The sequence below is a fragment of the Polyodon spathula genome, chromosome 5 (assembly GCF_017654505.1).
Source record: "Polyodon spathula isolate WHYD16114869_AA chromosome 5, ASM1765450v1, whole genome shotgun sequence".
Lineage (NCBI taxonomy): Eukaryota > Metazoa > Chordata > Actinopteri > Acipenseriformes > Polyodontidae > Polyodon > Polyodon spathula.
In genome coordinates this window covers 64,001,250-64,026,961 of record NC_054538.1, presented here as the reverse complement: position 1 = coordinate 64,026,961, position 25,712 = coordinate 64,001,250, and the positions used below count along the sequence as shown (strand labels likewise).

At 38.7% G+C, this 25,712-nt stretch overlaps 1 protein-coding gene across 1 annotated transcript in view; it reads left to right on the top strand.

Annotated features, from left to right (window-relative positions):
* LOC121316153 (spectrin beta chain, non-erythrocytic 1-like) overlaps nt 1–25,712 on the top strand; it is a 90,489-nt gene that overhangs the window by 6,690 nt on the left and 58,087 nt on the right. Inside the window, exon 2 of the mRNA XM_041250994.1 lies at nt 18,655–18,851. Within this exon, the coding sequence (XP_041106928.1) occupies nt 18,704–18,851 (148 nt within the window). The 5' untranslated portion in view covers nt 18,655–18,703. The remainder of the gene's footprint in view (nt 1–18,654; nt 18,852–25,712) is intronic.

The following is a 25,712-nucleotide window of genomic DNA, read 5'->3' as shown; positions in this document are numbered from 1 at the left end:
CAGGGTTGCTAGCATTTCATCTGAGATTTGAGCTGTGCTGATAGGAACAGTTATTAAGACTTCAATTCTACAGTCTCTCCCTTGTCTCATAAGATAACAGCAATGACACAGTTTTAACAAGGGAATCTGAGTGCTAGTAAATTATCCATAACTTTTAACCCTCAGTCAGTAAACTAACTTCATTGTTATGGTAAACTTGCTGTTTACAGAAAAGATTTAAACATTACATTCCTTGGAACTTTTTTGAGTTTGCTTGGAAGAGCAAGTCACTGTCCTTTTCTATGATTGCCCTTTGCAGTAAACTGCTCCTTTTTCAAAGTGAAAACACACAATATTGAAAATATTAAATGGGCTTGCTGATTCTTGGGATGATTAACACATGCTGAATATGATTTAATTGTTAATCACCGATTGGACCTGAGCAGCCAAAATCTTGAATAAACAGAAATATTGTGTTGGACTTCTTATAATCCATACATAAATATATGCTTGGCTCCTACTGATCTGCTATTAACCAGTGCTTTAATAAGATCCAGTATTTTCATTTTGAGGAACGCTGTTATGCTATATGGTGATTGATTACACTAGTTGTCAATTAGGACTTGTGCTGATGGCTTATAGTGGTTGATAGCTAAATGTTATCTTTGGCCTGCAAAGCTGGGGGTGTTTTAATAAAATTGCTAAGCATGCATTCAGGCTTTGGGAAGCTTATATTTTAAAAAGGGAATTATTCACGAGGCGGTTAATGCCACTGCTTTCATGTAAACATATTTTCTGTTGACATTCGGTTATTGAAATGTTGGCAATTTTTAACATGGTCATTGCTCATGAAAGGCTATATCTCAGTGGACTCGATGGACATGCACAGTAATAAATGAAGTCGGATCAAAGATTTGCTCATATTTGAAAATGCATACATTTTTAACCGATCAATTTTTAAAGTGCAAAACAAACCGATTGGATCATAGGAAGGTTTGAAATTCAACAGTGTTAAAAATGAAAAAAAATGTGCATTTAAAAATATGCAGGATATCTAATAAAATGTACATTAGCGTACCTTTTGTTTTTATTGACTTCAAAACCCTGGGCAATTTGGAATTTAAACGTAGTGCATCCAGGTAATGGTTTGTATCTCATTGGCGCTAGTTCACAGTTTTTTTTTTTTTTAAAACCAGGTTCTGTTCAAATTGCTGAAGTAATCGTTCATATCCTAGTGTTTACAGTACCTCGGGATTGGCATCTGAGTGAATTTGATCAATGTTCAGATCAAGTTCTAATCGTCCCAGATGTGCAGTTTCCTCCATCACCAGTACTACTTTGTGCTATTTTGCACATGGTGATATCTGGGTGCATTGTTTTAAATTGTATATTTTTTACATGTTTAAGCTTAGGGATAGAGTGGGAGGAAAGGCTGTGTTTGTTTGCTGGGTGGCAGAAACAAAAAACCACATAATTTAATGGCCGGGCTGTACAGTCACCTCCTATAGAAGATAGGAATCTGTATTACAGTAAGCAGACACTTGCGGTATATTGTGGTTTTGTAACTCGCCACTGACAGGTGTGTGCACTTAAATCTGAATGAAGCTGCTGTTCAGTAGTGCAGTATGTATAAAATAACAGGGTTCTGAGATGGTCTAGAAATGAAGATTTCATATTATATTATATAGCATTTTTCTTTGTCATATCCAGCTGGGGTTGTGTGCAGCTTTAGCTTATAAATAGAGCAGCTGGATTATGGGAACAGAGAAAAATCAATCATGCAGTACTTGCTGCTGGTTTTCAAAGTAAAAAGATAGTATACTATCAAATAAAATACTTTTAAAATAATTCAGGCCAGTTATGAAAATCAGTGATATTGTGTGGATTTTTGAAATGCAGTCGCTTCACTTTAATGGAGTATTCTAAATTCATATGCAATGTGAAATACAGTTATCTGGTGCATGGGACTTTCCTGTAGAATAAAGGGCTGAGACTTTATTCTCACACAGCAGATAAAATACCACAGTACAGGAGCCATTGAGAGCTGCCATTTTAGTTGCATCATCTTTTCAACAGAAGCCAAACAATGCAGATAACAACAGATAAGGGTTCAAATTATGATTGGGTTTTAGGAGATAATCATATCTTCTTAAACCTAAGCATATCGTAAGAGGAGCCTGTGTGATGATCAAATCTGTCCAGTTTAACATGGTTGGATTTTTTTGAGAGTAAGCTTATCCTTATTGCAAGTTACAGTAAGTAGGCCACCAGATGGTTTCACAGAAGCTAAGGTAGTCCTAAACCAGTGCTGATCATGGTCTTTTTTTAAATTGTATTTATTTTGGAACCGTTTTTTTAATTTGTATTGTTCATCAGCTCTATGGGCAGAAACATCCTTGTTTCTCAATGAAGAATCCGCTATCTGTCAGTCTCTCCCTTCCAAAACGTGCTTTTCTTCATGTCCTTAATGAGTCGCCAAGAACCAGTTCTTGACCTGAACAGGAAGGAAAGGGAGTTACTTGAGTTGGAAAGGGAGAGTTTACAGAAAATGCACTATACAGGGCATTTGTTGCAAAGAAGAGTAACTGTAACAAAATGGGGTAATAACAAAGTTGGCCAAAAGAGCAACTTTTTAAAATATCTAATTTGATACAGGCTAGCCAATTGAATCTGACTTTTTGTTTGAAGTACAACTTGTTGGGTTTGAATTAAGGGCTGGGTATCGGCAGTGTCTTTACATTACATATCGCGATAAGTATCGCAATACAAGGCTCATGATCCGATATGTGTCATGATACATTTATTTCAGCATGAAACATAACAAACCAATGGCTCCTTGGTCAAATCCCATTGCTGGAGCCACTTCAGGAGCAAGTTGCTTGCTTCAACTGCTTAAAATACAACCACTTAAGACAAAGTGATACTAAAACAGTAGTTTAATGTATGCAGCTGATGACTGCAATGAACTCGGCATGTTTATATTTCTTATATTTTGCAAGTGTTGTCTGGAATTTGATGGCACCTCCTAATTGTGTACAGTTTTAACATGGGAAAACAGCATGCTTCAGCGCAGTAGTTCCTGTGCTTAGTAGCAGTAAAGTCCTGATCTAACAGCATGTAACACAGACAGCTCTTATGATTACATGTTACCGTTTTTTTTTTCAGTAAAAACAAGTTTAAATTGCAGTGAGTTGGTTCTGCTATTTACAGTATTAAATACTAAATGTTTACAGAAAACTTGAACCCGTTTGGTCACCGTCACAACTGATGCATGAAACTGGGGTTACTGTGTTATACTGTGATATACTGGTGTTAATACAGCACATATCTGCGCTTACAATCCTTTGTATTCTATGAAATTGTTGTTATTACTGTATTTGTTACCATCCTTCTTGCACTTCAGTTTATTAAATTAGTTTTTTCCTTTTGCAGGCAGGCCTAGCACACTAATAAATATTGACATATGTTAAAGGGAGAGGCATCATTTTTGTGTTGCAGGCACCAATGTGCCTGACCCCTAAAAAAATGTTTACAATTTTTTTTTTTTGCGTTTGCATTTGCAACTGTTTTAGTCCCAGTCTGGAGCCCTGCAAATTCAAGCATTACACCTTTTATACACAGCATGACTCTTTTCAAGAACAAGAGGTGAGTCCATACTGTATCGATAATCGCATTGTCAAGAAAAAATCATGGTTCACCATGTTGAGTCGATGAATCAGCACACCCCTAGTTTGAATGTTGGGTTCTCAGAAGGTCATGTTCATTGCGTGCAACATTAAATGTAAGTAGTTAAAAATAGTTTTTACAACTGGATTTGGTGAACAAACAGGATAACCAACCAGGTATGCTTTTTGATGGAGTTTGCAGAAGGTCAAACTATGGAAGCATGTTGTAGTAAACAAGTACCAAGGGATTACATTAGGTCCAGTGCCTCGTGAGGTTGAGGAGTGGGTGGTTTTGTTGGTCTATGCCAATGATGAACAGCAAAAGGACACACACAGTTTGTTGCATGTGGATCTGACACTACGGCTATCATATTTCTCTCATTCCAACGGTAGTTGATACAGTAGTACGCAGTCCTTAAAAACCAGTCTAGTTAACCAGAATTGTTTTTTTTTTTTTTTGGGGACATGTGATACAGTAGGAACAATAGTGGACTTGTGAATGTCAATCTCTGTGCTTTGTTGGCAATACAAAAAGTGATTCAAAATGTTGCTTTTCATTAGACGGTTACTTTACAGTAAATGTACAAGTCTACAGTATAACACTGGTATACAGTATATGCCTGTTAACACCACACAAGGACATTTTTCTATCTGAAAGGAATATGGTACAATTTATAAAATGCCATCTGTCCTGAACAAAAAATCTAATGGTGACTGTTTCCCCTGTGTCAGCTTCCCAGTCTTCCTATAGGAAGGAGAGGTTAGGGGTCTGGAAAATCTTTGTTTTAATCAGTTTTAACAGTCTGGTCCCTGTCAGCCTCTCAAGAGCTTTGAAGGCTCCGACAATGATGTCTTCAGTGGAAAAAGGAAATTTTTGACAATGTTCAGTGTTTCTAGTTCTCCGCTTGTGTGCTGAACTATACAGAGGTCAGTCCACTGTAAATCATTCTTGTACTGTAGGTTCCTGATTGGGTTTGTGTCCTGGTGACTGTTGAATATGGAACAGGCAACTGTTTGTTTTTAAAGGGTTCATCAAATTGTTTACATGGCAAAACGGAGTAATTAGAAGCTGTTGCAGACCAACATGGTTGGAAGCTTTGGTTGGCAAAGTGCAGCAGATCTGCAGCATCTTGTTTTTCTCTTAATACAGTTTGAATTGAGTTATGCGGGGTATCCCAGCTGAGTCTCCTTGCAGTGTTGTTTTTATTAACATTGTACTCTGTACTAAATGTGAACTCAAGCATGGCGAGGTCTGTTTTCCCAAGGGGTGATTTACAGAACTTGTACTGAAACCAATAGAGTAACCCGTCACGCATCCGACTGCGGTGGGACCAGATTAACGGCAGATATGTAAAAAGTCACAGATGAGTGAATCTGGTTTTAAATACCATTATACAGAGCTGTAAAAATTACTATATTCCCACAATTATTGTTTTGAGATCCAGCTTTTATTAGTGAGCTCCCTTAAATATCTTGTTTAGAAAGATACAGGGTATTAATGTTTGTGTCAGAGTAGCAGTCTGCCATATGGGTGCGTGCATTTGCTGCTGAGTGACAGGCAGGAGAGGGAGACGGGGGTTCAAGTTGATACGCCTGCATTCGATCAGGATTTATTTACATATCAACACACTGAACAGTTCATTTGACAATACCAGCAATGGCAGCGCATGTAGCACATGCAAAACGGTATACAAAAACTTTGGTAAGATCTGCAGTATCTGAACTAATCTTCTCTGTTCAATAATAAATTTAACGTTGCTGAAGAGCTTGATCATGGCCGATAAATGGTTAGGGCAGATATGTGATTGGCGGTTATGTGATGGATTATTGTATTGCCATCTGCAGCAAATGCAATGAAAAGATAGCAAAGATCATAAACTGTAGCTCTGTTTCTGCAGATCTGCTGCTGTAGGTCATTATAGTGACTAGGCTACCCATTATTTGGCACAGGTATAGATTTACAATAGAGTTCTTAGATGGGTTTTCCTACAAATCATTCCCATTTTACATGTTACACTATTAACATTTTTTTTTAAATCTGATCTTGTCTGATTGGCCCCAAAAGGGTACCACAGTCAGTTGAGGCCTCTCCAGTTGTCATTTACACCTAAGTTTAAGCTGAAGTGCTCTCCTGGGAGAAAGCAATGAAATATGAGATTCAAATTTTCTTTCAAACCAAAATCCTGTTTTTCAAAACTGTTGATCCCAGCGGAAACTGCATCAGAAGCATTGGGGGTTGGGGTTCAGATGGAGGAGTTTATTATCTTGCTGGGAAGAAACCACAATCAATCATGGGAGGAAACTTTTTAAATATTCAAACCATAATTATTGTAGGAGTGATTTTCTGAAAGATTGCACACCCAAGTTAAGGGATACAGAGAAGTAAAAGCAATTTTTATTATGTTTATTATGCCTTCTGACATTCCCAAAGAAGCACAGGCAAAGTGTAAAATAAATAAACTAGGATGTATTCTTTATTTAGCATTTTTTGTACTTTTAAAAAAATAAATAAATAAAATAAACCGCTTCAGGAAACTTGTCACATATTGGGCCATACTGTCAAAGCATTTACTCCTGTCTTTAACTCCTTTTGTTATTTATTATTATTATTTTTATTTTTTTTACAGAGATCAAGTTCATAGTGTTACCAAATAAACAACAAACAACTTAAGGGTGCTTGGGAGACTTTGTATTATATTACCTAGTTGTTTAGTTCTAGCTTTGTCATCCAAAAATTAGGAGTTTGTTAGACTGGAGTAAAATAAAATCAGTGGAAGCATGTTGTTCTTTTCAGCTGTCTGATCCGAAAGCAAGTTGTTGGCAATGTGGTTTCAGAAGCGGGTGCTTGCTGAAGAAATGATTTAAGCTTTTTAAGTCGGCTTCGTGTGTGCCAGAGAAGGCAGCAGATTTGTTTGTCTGTACTTTCTAAACTGAATTTAAATACTATAGATATGGGTTTGTGTTGAGGCTGAAAGACTTTTTTTTTTTTTATTAGAAGTACTGTGGGGGAAAGTTGAAGTACTGTAGCCATGGAGAAAATAGATTAAATCAGCAGAAAACATACTTTCCCAACAAAAAGGCATTGCAGTACCAAAGCGTAGCATTCTCCAGGATGTGCAAAAATTGAGCCTGCTGTACCAGAACAAACCAAATTCATTTGAAAACGTATTTGCTCTCGAAAAAGATATCAGTAGTTCTTATTTGGTGTTTCTTTGTCATGATGCAATAAACCCATTCTAAGGCCCTTACAACAAATATTTAGTTTTATTAAATATTTGTTGGAATATTTAATTGATTCTTTCAGCACTGAGGTTTATTTTATATGAATTTATATTCTACCATGAAGGTTATGTTGACCTTGCTGAACGTGCTTTTGGGAATGCAGCTGTGTTTCTGTAATCAGTTTTTCCTGAAAGCCCAGGCAGTGCTGTGTCAGATGAATTAGGGCTCTTCGCAATGTTGCCGTGCCTGCTTCGTTTGCACCGTCACTGGGGTGGGAGGGTCAAGCTCTGCAGGACTCTTCTTATACCCGCCCTCACAATGCAGCAAGCACTGCAGTAAGGGAAGTGCATAGCACTGGATTTTTTTTTCCTCTATTCACATAACTATATACAATAAGTCTTATTGGTTCTGTGTTTTATTTGGCAAAATATTTTCGATAATAAAGATAACATTTTCGTATATCTCATGTGCAACATGGCACCTTCTTGTTTTGCTGTTGATCTATTTATTTTTCACTTTGAGCAAAGCCTAAATGTTGCCACCACGCTTTTAAGTTTATTCTTTCCCTAATAGCTTCCTCTGTGTGTCCCCTTCATAGTTTCTTGCTGGCACTGAACATGAGTAAGGCTCAGATGACACAAGTTATAAAAAGTGAAAACTAAGTATGGAAAACCAAATACAAAAAAAGCAAGGGATTAGTGAGAATTAAATAAATAAATAAAACTGTTTGGGGTGAAATAGGTACTGTAATTTGTGGATTATGGTCTTGAAAATTCAAAAGACGTTTATTTATTTAACCCTTAGTGGTTCATTTATTCAGGCGCGTCAGGTCCATTTTATTTTCACACGCTCTGTTTAATTTTTAATTTTTTCGGAGTAAAACAGGTTTAAAAGGTACTGAATCGCAAAAGGACACTCAGTACTGTATCTGCAGCCAAACCCCACCACTTGTTCACTGTATTTTTCACATGCCTCTTTATAGACATGCATACTGATAAATCCAGTCCTGATCACTTGTTTTATAACCTAAGTTCTCAATAATGTGATCCAGGTCATTATTTTATTACTGTAACATCTCAAAAAGCTTTCCAAATGTCCTTGATATTCTTTGAGAGCTGGATGCAGAAGCAGTTGTCTTGTTAGGTGCATGGGGCTATCAGATACACCTATTTATTTATTTATTGTTCCCTGTTCCTGTTGGTCTCACTCGGCCATTGAAAGGTTTTCTCTGCTTTTTCCGTGAGAAAAAACGACTAGAGATCTGAGCTTTATGTCTTTTTGATGATGTCTGACAGGGTCCAACGTCGGACTGGAAAGGGAAAATTGTAATGTCGGACCTGGACATTGGACCTCAAAGGGTTAAGATAAGATTACCTAGAATTCACAATTTACAGTGCATTGGGGGGGGTATAACTGTTACAATACGTGATCCTTGAATGAGCTTAGGGTTGGCCTGCACACCGCTGTTCTAAAAACGCACAGAATGCTGCCTTTGCATTAGTATTTTAGTAAAATGTGCCACCTAATGCAGAAACCACAAGTTGACATTAAAGCAGTTTGAGTGTAATCAGTGTTTTGTCTGTAGTGGCATTTGGCATCCCAACTACAGTCTGTCGTAAAACACCTTTTTGAAGTTACCTTTTAAACTGCAACGAATATCGCAATACTTTTGTGACTGGTCAAATGTAGTTTTTTTGGGGGGGGTTTTGTTTTTTCCACAAAGGAAGACATTTCATAGGTTGAGGACTTGCAGGGTGGGTGTGAATGCCGTTGTAGTTCTGTGGAAAGGCGGGGTCATTGTTCTGATTTTTATGCAGCTTTGCGCTGTTCTGGTTTAGAGCCAAATCATTTCTCTTTTTCCACCGCTGCAGCTGTCAGAATATCTGTAGTAAAATTTACATTTAAAATAGATGTAGGCAGGACAATGGCTTAACCGTGATGGAAAAGCTGCTTTTAATTTAAGATATAAATACACACCAAAGAGAAATTTATATTTTAGAGGCCCACTTGTTTAAATTGGGGCACAGGAATCCCCTGCCTCAAAGTCCCACCATTCACTGTTCTCAAGACCCCAGAACACTCCAAACACATCTTGCAACGAGGTGTGATCGGTTGAGAAATAGTGTGCAGCAGCCAATTGTCTGCAATTGACTTAGTACAGAAAAACAAAAAGACAAATCATTTGATATTTGGCATACACAGTGCAGAACTTTATTATGTAAGGTCAGGAAATATGTAAGAGAGCACTTTTTTTTGGTTTGTTTTTATATATAAACAGGAGAGTAGGAGTCTAATGAGAACCAGACTGCAAGTTCAGCAACAGTCAAGAGAAAACTCTGCTGTTGTTGTAGAATTGCATGAAATCAAAGTTTTTAGTTTTATTTTTTTTATTTTAAGAAGTATAGAAATTGACAAAGTCCTTCTGTAAACTACTCAAGCTGAAATTCTGTAATGGTAACTTTGTAAGTTAGGGGGGTTCATTTCAAAGGCTTTGGAAAATGTAATTTTTAAAGCTTTTATAGAAAGTGGAAATCCATGTTGGAGCAGTAGTTCTTTTTACTATAGACATAATACAAATCATAAGACTCTCCCTGCACATCAAACAGCAGTGCTTTTATGAGGTGAGCAAATGCCCATTGGGATTGGACCATCTAAGAAAATGTTTCCAATGGGTTAATGCTAAATTGGTCAGTCTGTGTGTGGTCAGTTCTGGCTCTCAATTCGAAAAGAGTTCACTGAATTGTCACAAACAACTTTCAAAATACTTGTTCACTTTGCCTCAACATATCTGTGTGAAACAGGGTTTTCTTCACTTGTTTACATCAAGAACAAGTACAGAAATCGCTTGAAAGTAGAGACAGATCTGAGGTTGAAACTCGTCAACAGCCAAAATACCACAAACTGCACTAGCAAGCAGGCTTATCCTACTCACTGAGATAAATATGACTCTTAATTATGTGTTCTTTTATATTCCGGTTTATTAAGTATTTGAATAGTGGTTCTGTGCTATGATGCTTTCTGTCTTCAGCAAAATTTTGGGAATCATATTTTTTGAAATACAGTACTGTTTATTGGAAGTGGGAATGCACATGGGGCATGCATTTCGCAAGGGCGGCATAGCAAAAAAGTTTGGGAACCTCCGGTTTGATACATAAATCAAAAGATTTTAATTAAGATTACACCTTTTAAATAAGTCTTTGGCTTATATTTGTTGCAGTCTCAGTCTGAACCGAGTTGGATCACCAGTGCATCAAGACACACAGACAGAGCAACATTGCTAAAACTGAACTTTATTCAAGAAGAATAATATCAAGAGGAATAGAAAGCGGAGAACCACTCTTTACATTCCATTTTCTGATATCGTTAGGAATCCTACCATAATAATACAAGTCCTGTGCCATTAAATTCTGTGCACTTTTTAACTTTAGTAGTTAACTATAAAATATAGCAGTAAGATGCAAGCTCATTTTAGTGTACATTCTAGTACAGATTCACCATTAAAGACATTCCTTCTAGAGACAATTGATAGACATGAATTTGAAATTCTAGCACTCAAATTTAGTTTTGTATGACCCAGTAGAGCCTCCTGCTGGACTGTAGAAGCTGAAAGTTCACACCCTGTTCTCTGCCTTGTAGCTTGAATTAGCTTTTATGTATTCTTCTGTCCTAGTGTTGCAATCAAGCTTCTTATCCAGCTGTCACATTTCATTGTAACCTTCCAGAGATCCTACTGTACATGTGTGTTGTACTTTCTTTTTATTTTGATGAAAGCTTAAGGGATGATGGCATTAGGGGTATGACTAGATGTAGAGGCGGGATTGATGCTCTTGGTAAAGATTTCATGTATCTAATTGTTAGAGCTTAGAAAGTGAAACGGGAGCCCACATCACAAGACAATTACATGATTTGTTACAGTTGTGGATCTTTTTTAGGAAGCCTACCAGAGAGGCCAAAGGTTGGAAAGGCTTGCCTCCTATAGAAAAACTTACATTGCTGCTGTACCTGCTCTGTGGGGAAATTGAGGACTGTAATGCTCACAACGACTAAAATACAGACAGGAAATAAACAAGTCCTGGCTCCGGGGTTATCACAATTACATTGAGAATATATTGTCATATGCTCCCCTAGGGGGCAGCAGAGTATAGTATTGAATCCATTTACTTCATGCTATTTTAAATTAGTTTGTGGAGCTGCTTCTAAAGAGTGATTCTGATTTGCTTAGCAACCAGATAATACAAACAGGCTCTGTAAAGTAGTTGCTTTATTGCATTGTAGCTCAGACTTACTGTGTAGGCAATTATAAACCAAATTGGCTTTTTTTTTTTTTTTTGCGGGCGGGGTGGGGCTGTAGTAACACCCTACTTGTAGTATTGAAAGCTGCACACTTGCCTGATTTCTGTTAATAGTAAACCCCCTGTTTCTCGTTCATGTTTTAGAGAGGGAAGTAGCAGTTTATCCACAGAATACAGAAGGAAACTGTGGGTGCATTTTACAACTTGATACACATTTTCTCGCAAATAACTAAATAGTACATAATAATAAAAACCTTGGACCAAGACCAACACAAATAATATTTTGGCTGGCCGCTTGCATGATTTATTTGAAACGAAAAAGCTTTCGGTTGTTTTTCAGGCAGTTCGCAGCTGGTGTTGCATTTTGCAGGCAAAAGAAATTGGATTCCAGTCCAGGCTGATGCTGTGTAATATTTTATTGTGCATACATTGACAGTAAATGTGTATTGGATTTCTAACTTAATGGCTGGAGGTTTTTATCTGTTGGAGCATTGCTCCTTTAACTGGATGATTTCCCTCAACTCCTTATCAAAACACCAGAGCTTACCTCATTACAGTACTTCTCTTAGCAGCAACTATTTCTTCCTGGTTTCGAATCAATTCTGGTGTGTTAAGTCAGATGGCCTGATTGCAGCTAGACCATTGTTTGAAACTGAACATGAAGTGATTTGCTGCAAGGAAGCAGCATATTCCAAGTTGTAGTTAATAATGCAATCAGATAACCAAGAAGTCAGCAGAATAATATGGTGGCCAGTGATACTGTTAGTGCTGCTGTACTGTTCACTAATATCCTTCCTGTAGGTAAATGCATTAAATGCTAAGGTCTGCAACCCACAGCCTTGTATAGTGTATAGTATGTGCAGCAAGCTAGGAGTGATCTAATTACTGTAAACCATTTTCTTATTTTGACTAGTCTTGTCCATGGAGCACAATTTAAATTTAACTGTCAATCTCAGCATTGTGAGCTTCTACAGTACTTAATGAAATGTAATATTTTGAAATAATAAGAAAAGGATCCATCTTTTGAGATTTAAAATAGCTTGAGTTGACACAATCAAGGAAACCTGCAGTTTGTCTGACCCTGTGCAGTATTGCATGTTGCACTATGAAGACTAATTCAGATACTCGCCACACTGATGCACTTTGTCATTATACCAGCCAACTGTTCTTGACTCATCGTCCCATATTTGTATAATATGTCACATTTTATACAAATCTATTTTGATGAAAAATGTTCAAATGTTTGCCTCTTGTAGAGAGATACATTAGAGTGTGTGTGTGTAAAATAAATATATATATGTGTGTGTGTGTGTGTGTAATCGGTACTAATTGTGTGAATCCAGCAAGTGATAAACTCATGGTTTACTGTATGTAGCAAAACCCAACAAATTCAGAATTTGTTTAGCGCAGCACTAAACACAGGAGCCTACATGTGTCTACTAGATATAAATTAGGTTTCACTGTGGGGATTTAATTGATTCTGTACAATAGTAGCTAGTGTTAAGTCGGTGCAATTCTGCACTAATATATTACTGTATATGTTCAAAGCTCAAATAAAAATCCTCAAAAAACAAATTGCAGTGAAAATGAAGGGGTTCATAGAAATTGGATCCTTTAGGCCAGATGCTGGCTTTAACACTGTAGCATGAATACAGTAGCGTTGCTAATATATTTTCAGTGTTAATGAGTAGTTGACAATACTGTAGAGTCAGCAGGGTCTGAGAGTGCAAAGGATATTCACAAAAGGAATGCATACTGTAAAATTTTGTTATTTCAGGTTTACCTATTGGACCACTAAACCACTGAGGGTCCAGGACTCTCAAAAAAAAACACTGAAGGTCCCAGAGGAAACTTTGGGGGTCCCAACAAAGAATTAATGATAATGTACACAAATGCTTTTTTTATTTGTTAAAGTTGTGAAAATGTAACAATAAGAAACAACACTAAAAGCCACAAACGGAAAGTTGTTTTTTTTTCTTTCTAAAAGACCAAAAAGCCTGACAGAATCTACAAAAGCAAAATGTGAAAGATCAAAAGACAACTATCCATTCTACTCAACCAGACATTCCCCACTGCTCTCAGTATTAAAGGATACCGAATGCTCCAGAACCTTAAAGCATCTCAACGTTTAGGAACACTTTTTGTACATTCTGTTTAATCATGAAATATCTTGAAATACCTATTTTTAGACTGTAAAAAAACAGCCATACCTATCAGGTTTTTTAAACAGTTGCTTATGCTTGGAAAGCAATAAAAAAGAAAGCCTGAAATGGATGTCAGCACACAACCATACACAGGTCACATGAAAGAGGTGCAACACCGTATAATGTTCAGTCCTTTAGTTTGCTCCAATGCAAGACGTACCTGGGTCTATGTTTTCCAGTGCTTCACAGCGGGAACCACAACACAAAGTTTAACCCTGCCAACATTCTGTAGCTTACATCTCATGTCAGACAGAAACAGACCTGTGCCCCAGGGACCCAGACAACTACAAACCTGAGAGTCCCAACCATCCATGCATGCATAAAGGACACAGGTACCCGCGTCCCCGAGAGCCTTGATTTACTTTATCAGCATTTAAATCAATAAACCCCCTAATGTTATATTATAGCTGTTTTGATTTCCTTTTATCTGAATGAAAAATTCTACCCTAGGTGGGGTTATGTTGTACAGCAGCCTACAGCCTGGGGGTGGGGGTGGGAATGTGCATTCAGACTATTTTAGAAAATGAGCTTACATTACACAATGTGTTGGTTCTCCATATTAATGCAGGCTGCATATTAAAGGGCAGTTCATTTTCATGATGCATTTGTTTAAGCTAGCCACATCCCCAGGCTAAGTAACTGCAAGAGCAATGTGATAATTTAACCCTTTTTCCTGTCTGCAGAATACCAATGCTAGCTTTATTATTAACTCTGAGACATGACAAAAGAAACCATGGTTACTGTTTTAAAGGTTTTCTTTTGAAAAATGTGTTGGGATTAAGAAATAAATAAATAAAAAAATAGGCTTTTAAATTGCAATAGGAGATATTGTAAACTGAAGATTTGCTTCTTCGTGCCAAGAATTTATTTATTTATTTTTACTATAAAATCAGTACTATGATACTGTATGTTCTATGAAAGTCAATATTTAATTGTACAACCACTTAATCAGATGTAGCGCTTGCATGGATAAATGGACATAGCCACTTTTAGCTGCACTTTGTGACATTCTCAATGTAGAATCTGTAGACCGTCCAAGGCAGGGCAGGTTCCAGCCCTCCATGTCTCCTACTGTAGCTCTCTCAACAGCTAATGCACTTTTTTGGACATTTTTTGGTAAACTTGTCTAAAAACGGTAATCGCCTATAGAGACAGTATGCAGGATCGCACCAGAGATGTTTCCCTACAGTGGTAGGGAAACCCAGCTACTCGGTTGCTTCCAATGCATTTCTCTGCTGCAGTGCTGGTTTGTGTCGGCTGCAGAGATGGAGTAACCTTTGCCACTGTGGCTGAAAATAGCACAAGGACTTAGCCATATTCACTGTAATGTCAGCTCGCAACCTGTGTAAGGGGCACTAGGGTACTGTACTGTTCTGTGAACCGTAGTTGCCTTTTTACCCATAGAAATACCCTGGTTCGGCAGGTGAAAACATACAAAGACTCCATTTTAGATTTGGTAGGTGTTGCTGTCACTGTTCTTCAGTTGATTCATGCAAATTAGAATGCTTAAGTCTGTCAAGTTGATTGAAATGCCCTTATTCTTTTGTTTGAAGTAGTCTTTTGCTTTTTGATAGCTCTATATATTTTTATACTGTATACTGAAAAGTAACCTTCTGAAATACTAACCTTTAGAAATCCTTTTTTCTTTGTGTTTGGAAATGTAAAAAGTGCTTTACAAAAAAATATGAAGTATACATTTCTTGATAATTGTAATATTTTAAATCTATACATGTGTGTTTTACAATTCTAATTTTATTTTTTAAACAGAGGTGATTTGAAAAAAAAAGTCAGAACCTTCATAAAAATTAATTTGATAATGGGTCAATATTCTGCTTTTACAGTAACTGATACTATGATTAGTGTATGTCCTTCAGTGATGTCACCAGAAATGGTGCCTCTTAAATCGATTGCCTCTCTGTTTTATGAATAATTTATTTGAAGGAAGTTGCTTAGATAATGGTAACACTGGATTATAAACTGATAAAACAGTTGATATAGTGCAGGAATAAGCAACTCTTAACTCTGGATACTGTTCAAGTGGTTTTTAATTTTTTTTTTGTTGGTTTTTATTGCTGTCTAAAAACAAGAATATAAAATCATGATTGTCTAAAAAGCAATCTGTTGTCCTAATCACTGTAAAACGATGGGGAAATGAATCTAGATTATTGTGTCTTTATTGACAAATTACTAACAAATCTGTAATGACTGCCCTCTGTGTTGGTGATGCTTTTATTGATTCGATTCTCAAGTACTTCCAAACTAGCAGAATCTAGTACAGTAAGCTTTCAGATGCCCTTTAAAAAAATTGTACCAGTTTTTACATTTATTTTATCTGTAAATGCATAGATTCATAAACCACCTTAAACATTATTAATAATGCTGTGTGTTTTAATTTATTTATTTATTTTTTTAATTTAACAAAAGGATGTGAAGTACTCTGCAAACAAACTAGACTTGGACATGTAATACTATTCCCAGCAGTATGTTCAGCCCAAGGTACTGTTTACTGTGCCACTGCTCTCGATTAATAATCAATAACACAGGGAGATCACACTTTATGACAAGTCATTTCAAATCTATCCAACACTATGTTTGTTTATTTGTAAGGCCTTTGGTCTGAGCACATCTTTTTAAGTTAATTGTCTGATTGTGCTAACTGTATGCTATAATTGAATGATGTCATCAAACAGTGGTTAATTGATCAATCAAAGTACTGAGCTGTTGAAGACATTGTATGGAGCTAAACCTTTTGGATATTTTTACAAGCCACAGGGGGAGGGTAATTTTTTTAACTATTTCACACCCTGGAGTGTGTTAATATGCTTTTAAAATGACTGTTAGAGTAAAGAAAAAAAAGTGCAAAATAGTCCCCTATATTTTGGCTGTAAAGACTATAAATTGGCTTGAAGAACAAGATATATTTGCTGAATTGATTTTGTTGTGTGTTTTTTTTTTTTTTTTGTAGATATGCAATTTTTTTATTCTGCAACTTTGTGGTTTTTTTTTTTCCCCATAGAGTAAAACTACAAAAATGTAAGAAAACATGTTTTATGTATATTTGATGTTTTAAAATGACTTTTTCTTTACAAGGATGACACTCTGCACCTTTACATTTAAAACACCAAGCTTTGTTTATTCTCACCACTAGTCCAGTGTATTGGCGAGACTTGCATGCTGAATGCTACTCCTAGTCCGCACAAACACAGCTGTTTACTGCATTTTAATAAACACTGGTGTCTGCAATTGCTGCACTGTTTTCCTTAAACTGACTTTTATCAGAAGCAAGTTGTCCTTTCGCCAATAGGTGGCACCTTCATATCATGGTTTGTTGAAGGTACTGTAAGGTTAAGGTTCTAGTATTGAAGGATGTGTTTCAGGGTGTCCTCAGCAGGTGGTGCTAGAAGGGGCTAGCGATCAAAATGAAGTGAGCCACTGTTAATGGTGTAACCATTTATAGAATTTCACAGGATAAATCTGCTTTGTACAGTAGATGATCATAATTTTGACTGGTGTACAGTAGGCCTTGCTATCATGATCTGAATCTTTCTAGATAGTTATCAGGCTACGGTTATGCTTGTGGTTTTTGTCCCAACTTGTGTTGCCATTAAGTTAAACCCTTTTTAAAGGAATTTACTGTAAATGTATTATAGGCTGGTTCATCTTGCATTGTGTATTGTTAGTAATTTGTTAGTGTTCTATAGTACTGTACCTGATGCATTAAATGTGGATATCAGACAATAATGCCTAATTTCTGGTAGTCTTAATAAACAAGCTAAAAAAAATTATAATTAAAAGCATTAGGAAATTTCAGATATTCATCACAAAAGTATTGGCACCTTTTTACATTAAGTCTGTAAAAAATGTAATAGAACCAATTAAATATGTTGATTGAAAACCATAACACAGTAACTAATCTGCATTATAAAGTCAATAGACAGAAAGCAGGAATTATTTTCCAACATCTGTTAAACGTTTTGGCAACACACCAGATGATGGTCAAGTCAAAGGAGTTGGAGTCATGTTTTGAGAAGAGCACTGGCAGTAAACTACAAAGGAAATGGGTACAGAATAGCTTCAGAGAAATATAGAATACCAAAATTCACATTCTGAACAATAATCAGGAAGTACCACAGAACAAATTCAACTGAAATGATTAAAAGAAGTGGGCATCTACAGAATAGTATGGGTACAATAGGTAAGAGAATTGTCTGAGCAGCTAAAAAAGATGTAGAAGCATCGGTCATAATATGAAAGAATTTTACAAATAACTCTGCTGTATACACAACATAACCACAAACCACTTAAAAAACAAACAAAAAAAACCAAAAAAAAAACCCTGTTAAACTGTGTTAAATGAGCCAAGAAATATGAACAGGAATATCAAGCATATTTCAACAAAATGCTCTGGTCCGAGTTCCACAAAAATGGACCACAGTATGTTTGGAGAAAAAAGGGAAAGCATTCAATGACGAAAACCTTGTGCCTATAGTTAAACATGGAGGTGGCTCAAGCATGATATGGGGGTGATCAGGAACTTGATGTAATTGAAAATCGAATGAACACGGTCACGTATTAAAACATTCTACAAAGTGCAATGATACCATCTGCTAGTTGGCTGATTTTGAGTAGTTGTGTTGAAAGATAAACTGTCTGCAAAAGCGTACGGTTAAGTCAGCTCTGGAATTCTTGAAGAAAACGAAGATAAAAGTTCTGGAATGGCCTTCTTAATTGCCAGATCTCAATCCAATAGAAATGTTTGGACTGATTTAAAAAAAACCTGTAGCCAAGCACTGTGTATCCAATCTGTCTGAGCTGAGTGAAATATGCAAGACAGAATAGGCCCAGGTGTCATCAACACAATATAATATATTGGTTAAGAATGATCCTAAACGTTGGAAAGTCATAATAAAAGTAAAAGGAGGACACACTAAATACTAAAGCAGGGGTGCCAATATATTTGTCATAGACACATACTCGAGGTTCATAAGTGTGTTTTTTGGTTTGTTTTTTTGTTAAACTGCCAGAAATTGTGTATTTTAGTCTTTGTCGGTCATTTGTGGCTAATGTTTACTAAATGCTTGTATTTACCATGTTTCCTTGAATTGCCTTGTATTACGTGTAGGGTGCTAATACTTTGTCTGCGAACTGTAAAATAAAGAACTGCAACAGTAGCTTTTTATTAATTCAAATATAACAGTACATTAATTTTGAAGTTATGTTTTTTTTTTTGGTTTTTTACAGAACGTTAAAGTTATGAAATAATAACTTTTTTTATTTTATTTTTTAAATCAGGGCTTCATGAAAAGAAGCTGATGAAGAGGAGCGATTCTTAAGGGTCAGCATGACATCAGCAGTAGCGACAGAATTAGACCATATGGAGATTCAACATCAGTATAGCGACGTCAACAACCGTTGGGACGCAGACGAGTGGGACAATGAGAACAGCTCTGCCCGGCTCTTTGAACGATCCCGTATCAAAGCCTTGGCAGGTAAGGGGACTAATGCCACCATTGCAAAGGCCTAGGTACACATTTCAGATCAGTCTTGCTTGCATCTCTGTGCTAAAGTCACATGCATGTGGCAATTAACTACGCAAGACCTTCCCGTTTTCAAAGTCCATGTCATGAGGTAAACTTCCTTTGTGATAATCACCTTATAACTATGTGTCTTGAACTTGAACCTTCCACAGTGTAAACATATTAATAAGATGATCAAGTGCAATAGTGTCATATACAGTTAACTGTAGTGACTGCTTTGATTAAAGGATTTTTGTAGCATGCATGCCTGTTAAGAACAAGAAGCAGTATTATTGCACTCCCAGATCTCTGCGCCATTTTTCCTTTCAAGAGCTGACCTGACAGAGAGCCTTGTTCAGATAAATACTTGTTACTTTGTGGATATATTTCGCATTTATTGTGTTTTTACACAAATTTTATGTACTATTAAAATAATTGCTGAAATAATTTTGTTACGCCCGATGCAGCCTTGTTCCTTGTGTGAAGCCAGCGGCTAGTCGCTCCTTCCCAGGGATCCAGCAACATAAGTCAGTTGACTTTGTGCTCTAGCTCTGGCTGGAGTTATTTACTTCTCTTTTTTGGCTAAAATTACAAGACGGTTTTATATTTTACGTAATTGTTAAATGACTGTATTTTGTTTGAGTTTTTTTTCAAAGAGACTACATGCAGGCTGTCTGCAACATGATGTAGCATACATGCATCAAAAGCAGCTGGGCTCAGCAGCACTGCGCAGGACCAAGATACTAGCTTTGGTTGTGATTGCTTGCAATCTCTTTCACAGTATCTTGCTGCCATTTTGGTGACCACTAGCATCACCATTACGTATGCTGTTAGTACCATTACTAACAAGCAGGCTTGCCTCGGTCTCATGTGTAGTACTGACTGAATGGTTTTGCCAGTGGCTTGTACTGATGGGTATCCTGTATACTGCCACCAGTGATGAGTGTGAACCAATGAACCTGTATGTACTGGTATCAAGGCCACCCACCCGGTACCGTACTGTACCTGCCCTGTCGGTATATCTGAGTAGATTGAGGCAACAGCTGTATACTGTACACTGCATTGCTTGCTGCTTGCATTATGTTTGTTTTTTTTTCCTGCGAGACATGCAAGGCCAGTCTGCCCATTGAGGACAAGCGCAGCAGATGCTCTTCCTGCCTGGGGCCAGAGCACACCAAGGAGGCACTGGCTAATTGCATCTTCTGCAAGTTTTGTGCACCTTTCTCCAAGTGCAAGCTTGAGAAACAGTTATCCCACAGCTCTGCGGAGCACTGTGCTTCCATTACTCCTGCTCGGCTCTCTTCCCCATCACCCTCGGTTAGAGTTGTGACTGTGTCATCACCCCTTGGCTCTGTGCCTACAGAATTACTGTAGAAAAACTTTCGATGGACACCCTATATAGGGTTCATGATGCGGAGTATCTGTGAGTAATTTTTGCCAGTGGCGGATTCTATTGCTGCCTTTGTCAGTCACCTAATTTAGAGCTCCTGTCCAAGGATGCTACCTGCCCCGACAAGCAGTGCCAGGTCTCTAAGGTCATCCTCAAGTGCACCTATTCAGCCTGCGTGTTTGCTGCAAGACTGGGCAATTACAATAGCATCCCGGTAGCCTACCAGAGCCATTTTGCTAAGGTCCCTTCTGGAAACCAAAGGTTCTCTCCATAAGAGTTGGGTGTGCTGTACCTGGTTAACAAGAACCTGCTCCATGTGTCCAAACTCAACGGGCAGGCTGTGGGTAGGAACCTGGCTGCATGTAGACAGCTTTGGCTTTCCCAGGCACACGTGCCTGACAGGGAGGACAAGGCATCGCTGTTAGACTCCCCGATTTACACCGGGGCATACATTTGGTCCTGTGGTGTACGAAGTGCTGCATACAACCACCTCAATTGCATAAAATGGTGGTTTAGAACTGGCTTTAAGTTCCGCCACCCTGTGCAGACAGATTTTTGAGGCCAAGCCACAAGTTGAGCAACAGCCCTAGAAGTTTGCTGTCCCATGCTCAGGGCCCCTTTTCAAGGAGCCATCTGGATATTTGTGTCAATGCACCACAGACATCTGGGTGCTTACTACCGTTCAAATCGGCTGCTCACTGCAGTTCAAGCATGGTCCCCCTGCCTTTCGGGGCGTGACTACAATATCAGTCACGGACGCACAGGTCGGTGCTGTGGTTTCTCAGGAGGTAGCAGCTCTGCTACAAAAGCTGATTATTCACATGATAGACCCCCTCCAGTTGAAGAAAGGGTTCTACTCCAGGTACTTCCAGTGCAGTTTGCCTTTGAGATCCGTGTCTTGGCATTTGATCTCTCTCTAGCTCATGGAAGCTATCCTGGCCCCACTGAGACTCAAAGGCATCAGAGTGTTTATCTGGACGACTGGCTCATTTGTGCTCAGTCTCCAGCACGGGCAGAGGCCAAACTTGGAACTTGTCACAGGCCACCTTCAACGGTTGGCCTTACTGTGAATCAGGCGACGAGCCAGCACTCACCTTCTCAGGCAGCCTCCTATCAAGATGTGTGCTTGGACTCCAAGGCTATGCTGTCCAGTCCATCAGATGCGGAGCTGCCTCTTTTGAGCGCTTTCAGCTCAACAGAATGCTCATGGTAGTGACCTTCCAGAATCTTCTGGGCTTGATGGCAGCAGCTTCCCATACCTTCCATTGGGTCACCTGTGCATGTGATCTCTACAAGCCTGGGTTTTTCAGCCTGCATTGAACCGCGACTGCCTATTGAGTGTCTCGTTACTGTCTAAAGGTGCTCTCTTGGTGGAAACAGCCTGCCCATCTACGCCTAGGGGTAGTGCTAGGCAGTGTCACCATAAGGGAGGTCATAACCACGGTCGCATCCAGGCTGGGCTGGGGCACTGTGTGCGCAAGGTGTGTGGGAACCCCCCATTGGCAGGGTCTTCACATCAGTGTTTTAGTGCTGCAGGCAGTTTTCCTGGCTGTGCAGAATTTTTTGCAGAAGGTTTGAGGGAGACTTGTCCTTGTCCATATAGACAACACAACAATGGTGGCTTGCATCAACCACCAGGGTGGCCTCAGTTTGCCCAGTCTCCACTGTGTGTCCTGCAAGCTTTTGCTCTGGGCATACGAGAACCTTCTGTCACTACAGCCAGTACATCTGCCTGGGGTGACCAACTGGGTGGCAAACCTCCTCTCAAGGAGAGTCCCCAGTGGCTCGGAGTGGAGGCTTCACCTCGTGGTAGTGAGCCTCATTTGGAAGTTGTTCAGGAGAGCAGAGATAGATCTCTTTGCCTCCCAGGAATCAATCCACTGTCCCCTCTGGAACCTGCTGGCAGTAGGTATCTTGGCAACTGTTATATGCCTTCCCACTGCTTGCCCTGCTCCTGCTGTGTCTGGAGAAAATGTGCCAGGGTTGGTGCAGAGCATAACCTTTGTCCTGGCCTCTGTAAAAAATTAAGCAGTTTCACTTTTGAGAATGCCTGCTTTGCGAAGGTGATAGCGAGCAAGTTCCTGAGTGGCCAGCCATGGAGACTGCCCAAGTGCCGCGACCTGCTCAGCCAAGCACAGGGGACCTATTTCAGCTTGCCATGTCAAAATTGTCTCCCCAGGAGCTGATGTCCTGGCGAGGCAATTTTTGAAAGGGGCTCGGCGGCTTCGGGTGCCTGTGAAGACATTGTTTCTCACTGGAGACTAAACGTGGTGATTAGTGCATTTATGAAGCCTCTATTTGAGCCCCTGAAATTTGTATAATTTAAAGCAGCCGCCTTGCTCGCTATCACCTTCGCAAAGCGGGTGAGTGAGATGCAGGCATTCTCAATAGCGAAAGTCTGCTTAATTTTTACAAAGGCCAGGACTAAGGCCTTTTTGCCGAAGACGATCTCGACAGTCCACGTCAACCAGTCTTTGGAATTGGAGGCTTTCAATCCACCTCCTTTCCAGTCAGAGAGCGGCAGCTCCACACTCTCTGCCCAGTGCGAGCCCTGATGTTTTTTAACAGGACAAAAAGTTGGAGGCAGTCTGGACAATTTTGTCTGCTATGGGGCTAGGTCCCATGGTCAAGCCCTGTCTAAGCAGTGGCTGTCCAAATGGAGAGCAGACAAGCTGATAACTTGTTCCCAGGTCGGAATTGCGTCATCTACACTCTTGCGACGTGCGTTCCTTGGAAAGTTGTACAGTCTTTTTTCATGCGTCTGCGACCTGAAATCGCATTGGGTCGGATAATGTTGAAAAATGTCAACATTTGCTGCATGGTCAGAGAAGCTGCACAGCTTTTATAGCTGTCTGCACCTGTCATATCGCATTCATTTGCGACAGAAGTATGAATTAACCCTTAGCCTTGTAACGTTCTAGTCATCCTGCAATAATATTCTTGTGACACATTTGGTACACTCACCAATATGTTAATGGTAACATTTGGTACTTGAAAGAGAATGTAACCTCTGGTTCCCTGAAATAGAAATGTAACCATTAACCTTCAAGGTCGCTGCGTCCATGATTGTAGCAGGCTTGAAAGACAAACTCAGATCTGTGAGTGCAGTATTTTTATGCCCTCAAGGACAGGCCATGACTGCGTCACAGGTTTCCGGGTCTTTAGGAGACAAATACCCATACGTTCATGGTTACATTTATATTTCAGGGAACCAGGGTTATGATAATAACCTAACATTTTGGAGAAATGGCATAACATTTGATTATTTAAAAAAAAAAAACATTTCTTAAGGAGATTTATTCCTGTTCTAACATTTTCCCTATGGGTAACCTTTGCATGTATTTAAATGATTTCCCCCAAATTCGAAAGCATCCATTTTACAAATGGAAGCAATGTATTCCTGAACTCTCATTTCAATATCTATTACCAGTTGCCTGGAGAACAAGCTAGTTTCCATTTGCAAATTGGTCACTAGCAAGTGTATGCTTCTTGGTCAAGAGGTTCGTGAGTAGTACTTTTTATAAAATATTTTTTAAAAATTGACTTTTGTGCAGCGGTTACAATATTTATTTATTAAAAATGTGCACTTTAAATTGAAAATGCAGAACTGCATAATTAACTTGTTAAGTGTTGGCGCCTTTATGAGGAAGCTTTGTATAGTTGGTATGGGTTGGGTCATGGAAAGCAAAGGTGAGAAATCTTGAAAAAGAAAGCAGTTCTTGAAGTTTTTAAAGTATGGCCCAATTTTTCTCAACTGAAAATATGGTAAATGTTACAGTAATTGCTGCAAAGACCATCCCTTTTTTTAATGCATAAGGATCAAAGTGACTCGGAAGGAGTGAGGAATATACTGTTTTAGAGAAATCTTCACCATTGTGACATGAAAGACAAACCAAAGAGAGATATATATATTATATATATATATATATATATATATATATATATATATATATATATATATATATATATATATATATATATATATATATAGTTTATTAATTAAATGCAGAAATAGTGGGTTTGAACAGTAATGAAATGTGTGAATTTAGCAAAAGGAAATCAACAAACCAATAGATTTCTGCTTATTAACAGTAGGCAGTGTGTATTTACTGTTGGAGTGAAAATCGTAGTAATTGTGTAGATATGCTAAAACCAATGGGGAGTGTGTAGTGCCATCAACCATAAAACCACAAGTTGTTTAAAGTCCAAAAAGTCTACATTCCAGAAGTCATTTTGCAACTCCCATGATGTGTTCTTTTGCATTCCTGACTGCATTAAATGCCTCAACAGTGCCGAACATGGTGGTGTGCTGGTTAAACCAGTGGTGGTAGAATGCAGAGAGCTTGGGGAACAAACAACACTCTAGATTTTATCTTTAGTAAAGCATTCGTCTTTAGTCATTTCTGAATCATGCTTTTTTGTTACTACAGGGAGTAATGTTTAGTGTCCTGCAGAGAAAGCGTTTAATTATGAAGAGATGTATTTGCAATGGACTGAAGCCTGTATTTAGCAAAACCGTTTAGTTTATTTCAAGTCTTATTTCATTTAAGAAGATTTCCTCTTAAATAAATCCATGACTAAAATATTAATAATTTACAGAATAAAGAGCTTTAATACCTGCTATGTCTTAAGGAACGTAGGATACGGTTACTGTATTTTTTTATTTGGAATCGTAAATTTCTTATTTTCTCCCCAGTTGTTTGTTTCAACCTGGTTCACCGCTGACACACGCGTCCTCCGAAATCCGTGCCATCAGCCATCCGCTTTTTTTCACTCTGCAGGCCCGCCATACAGCAGCTCTGGGCAGCTTACAGGCAGACCCTCAGACGCTCGGCCAGTCTACAGGGGTCGCTGGTGCACGGTGAACCGAGGACACCCAGGCTGACCTAAGACCCTCAGCCCCCGGGGTGGTGCACTGCCAATTGTGCGCCGCCCCCTGCGAAATCCCGTCCATGGCCGGCAGTGGAATAGCCTGGCTTCAAACTGCCGTCCTCCAGGCTATAGGGCGCATCCTGCAGGCAACGCAGAATGCCTTTCCCGGATGCGCTACTTGGAAGCCGTCTACTGTATTTTTTTAATTCGCATACAATTTTACCAGCTGCCTTAGAGACCCATTCACTGGGAATGACCCACATACTTGCTTTCTATACCATATCCTGTCCAAATTGGTAAGAATTCTTAGAGCATGGAAAATACCCTCCTTCAAAGTTCAGATATGGCCCTTTGAGCTTTGAAACCTAGGAGGTAGAATCTGCAAACTATAGTGACGAGCAATAGCAATTAAATAGCAGCGTTAACAGTGCAGGTATTGGATGCAATAACACAGTCAACAAAAGAGCCTGCACATTAAGTGCTTTCAATTCATTTAGGTTTGTTGCATGCTACAGTGACATGTTATGACTGTACCCTGTTTAGATTAGTGTTTACTTTTAAGGCGTTTGCAT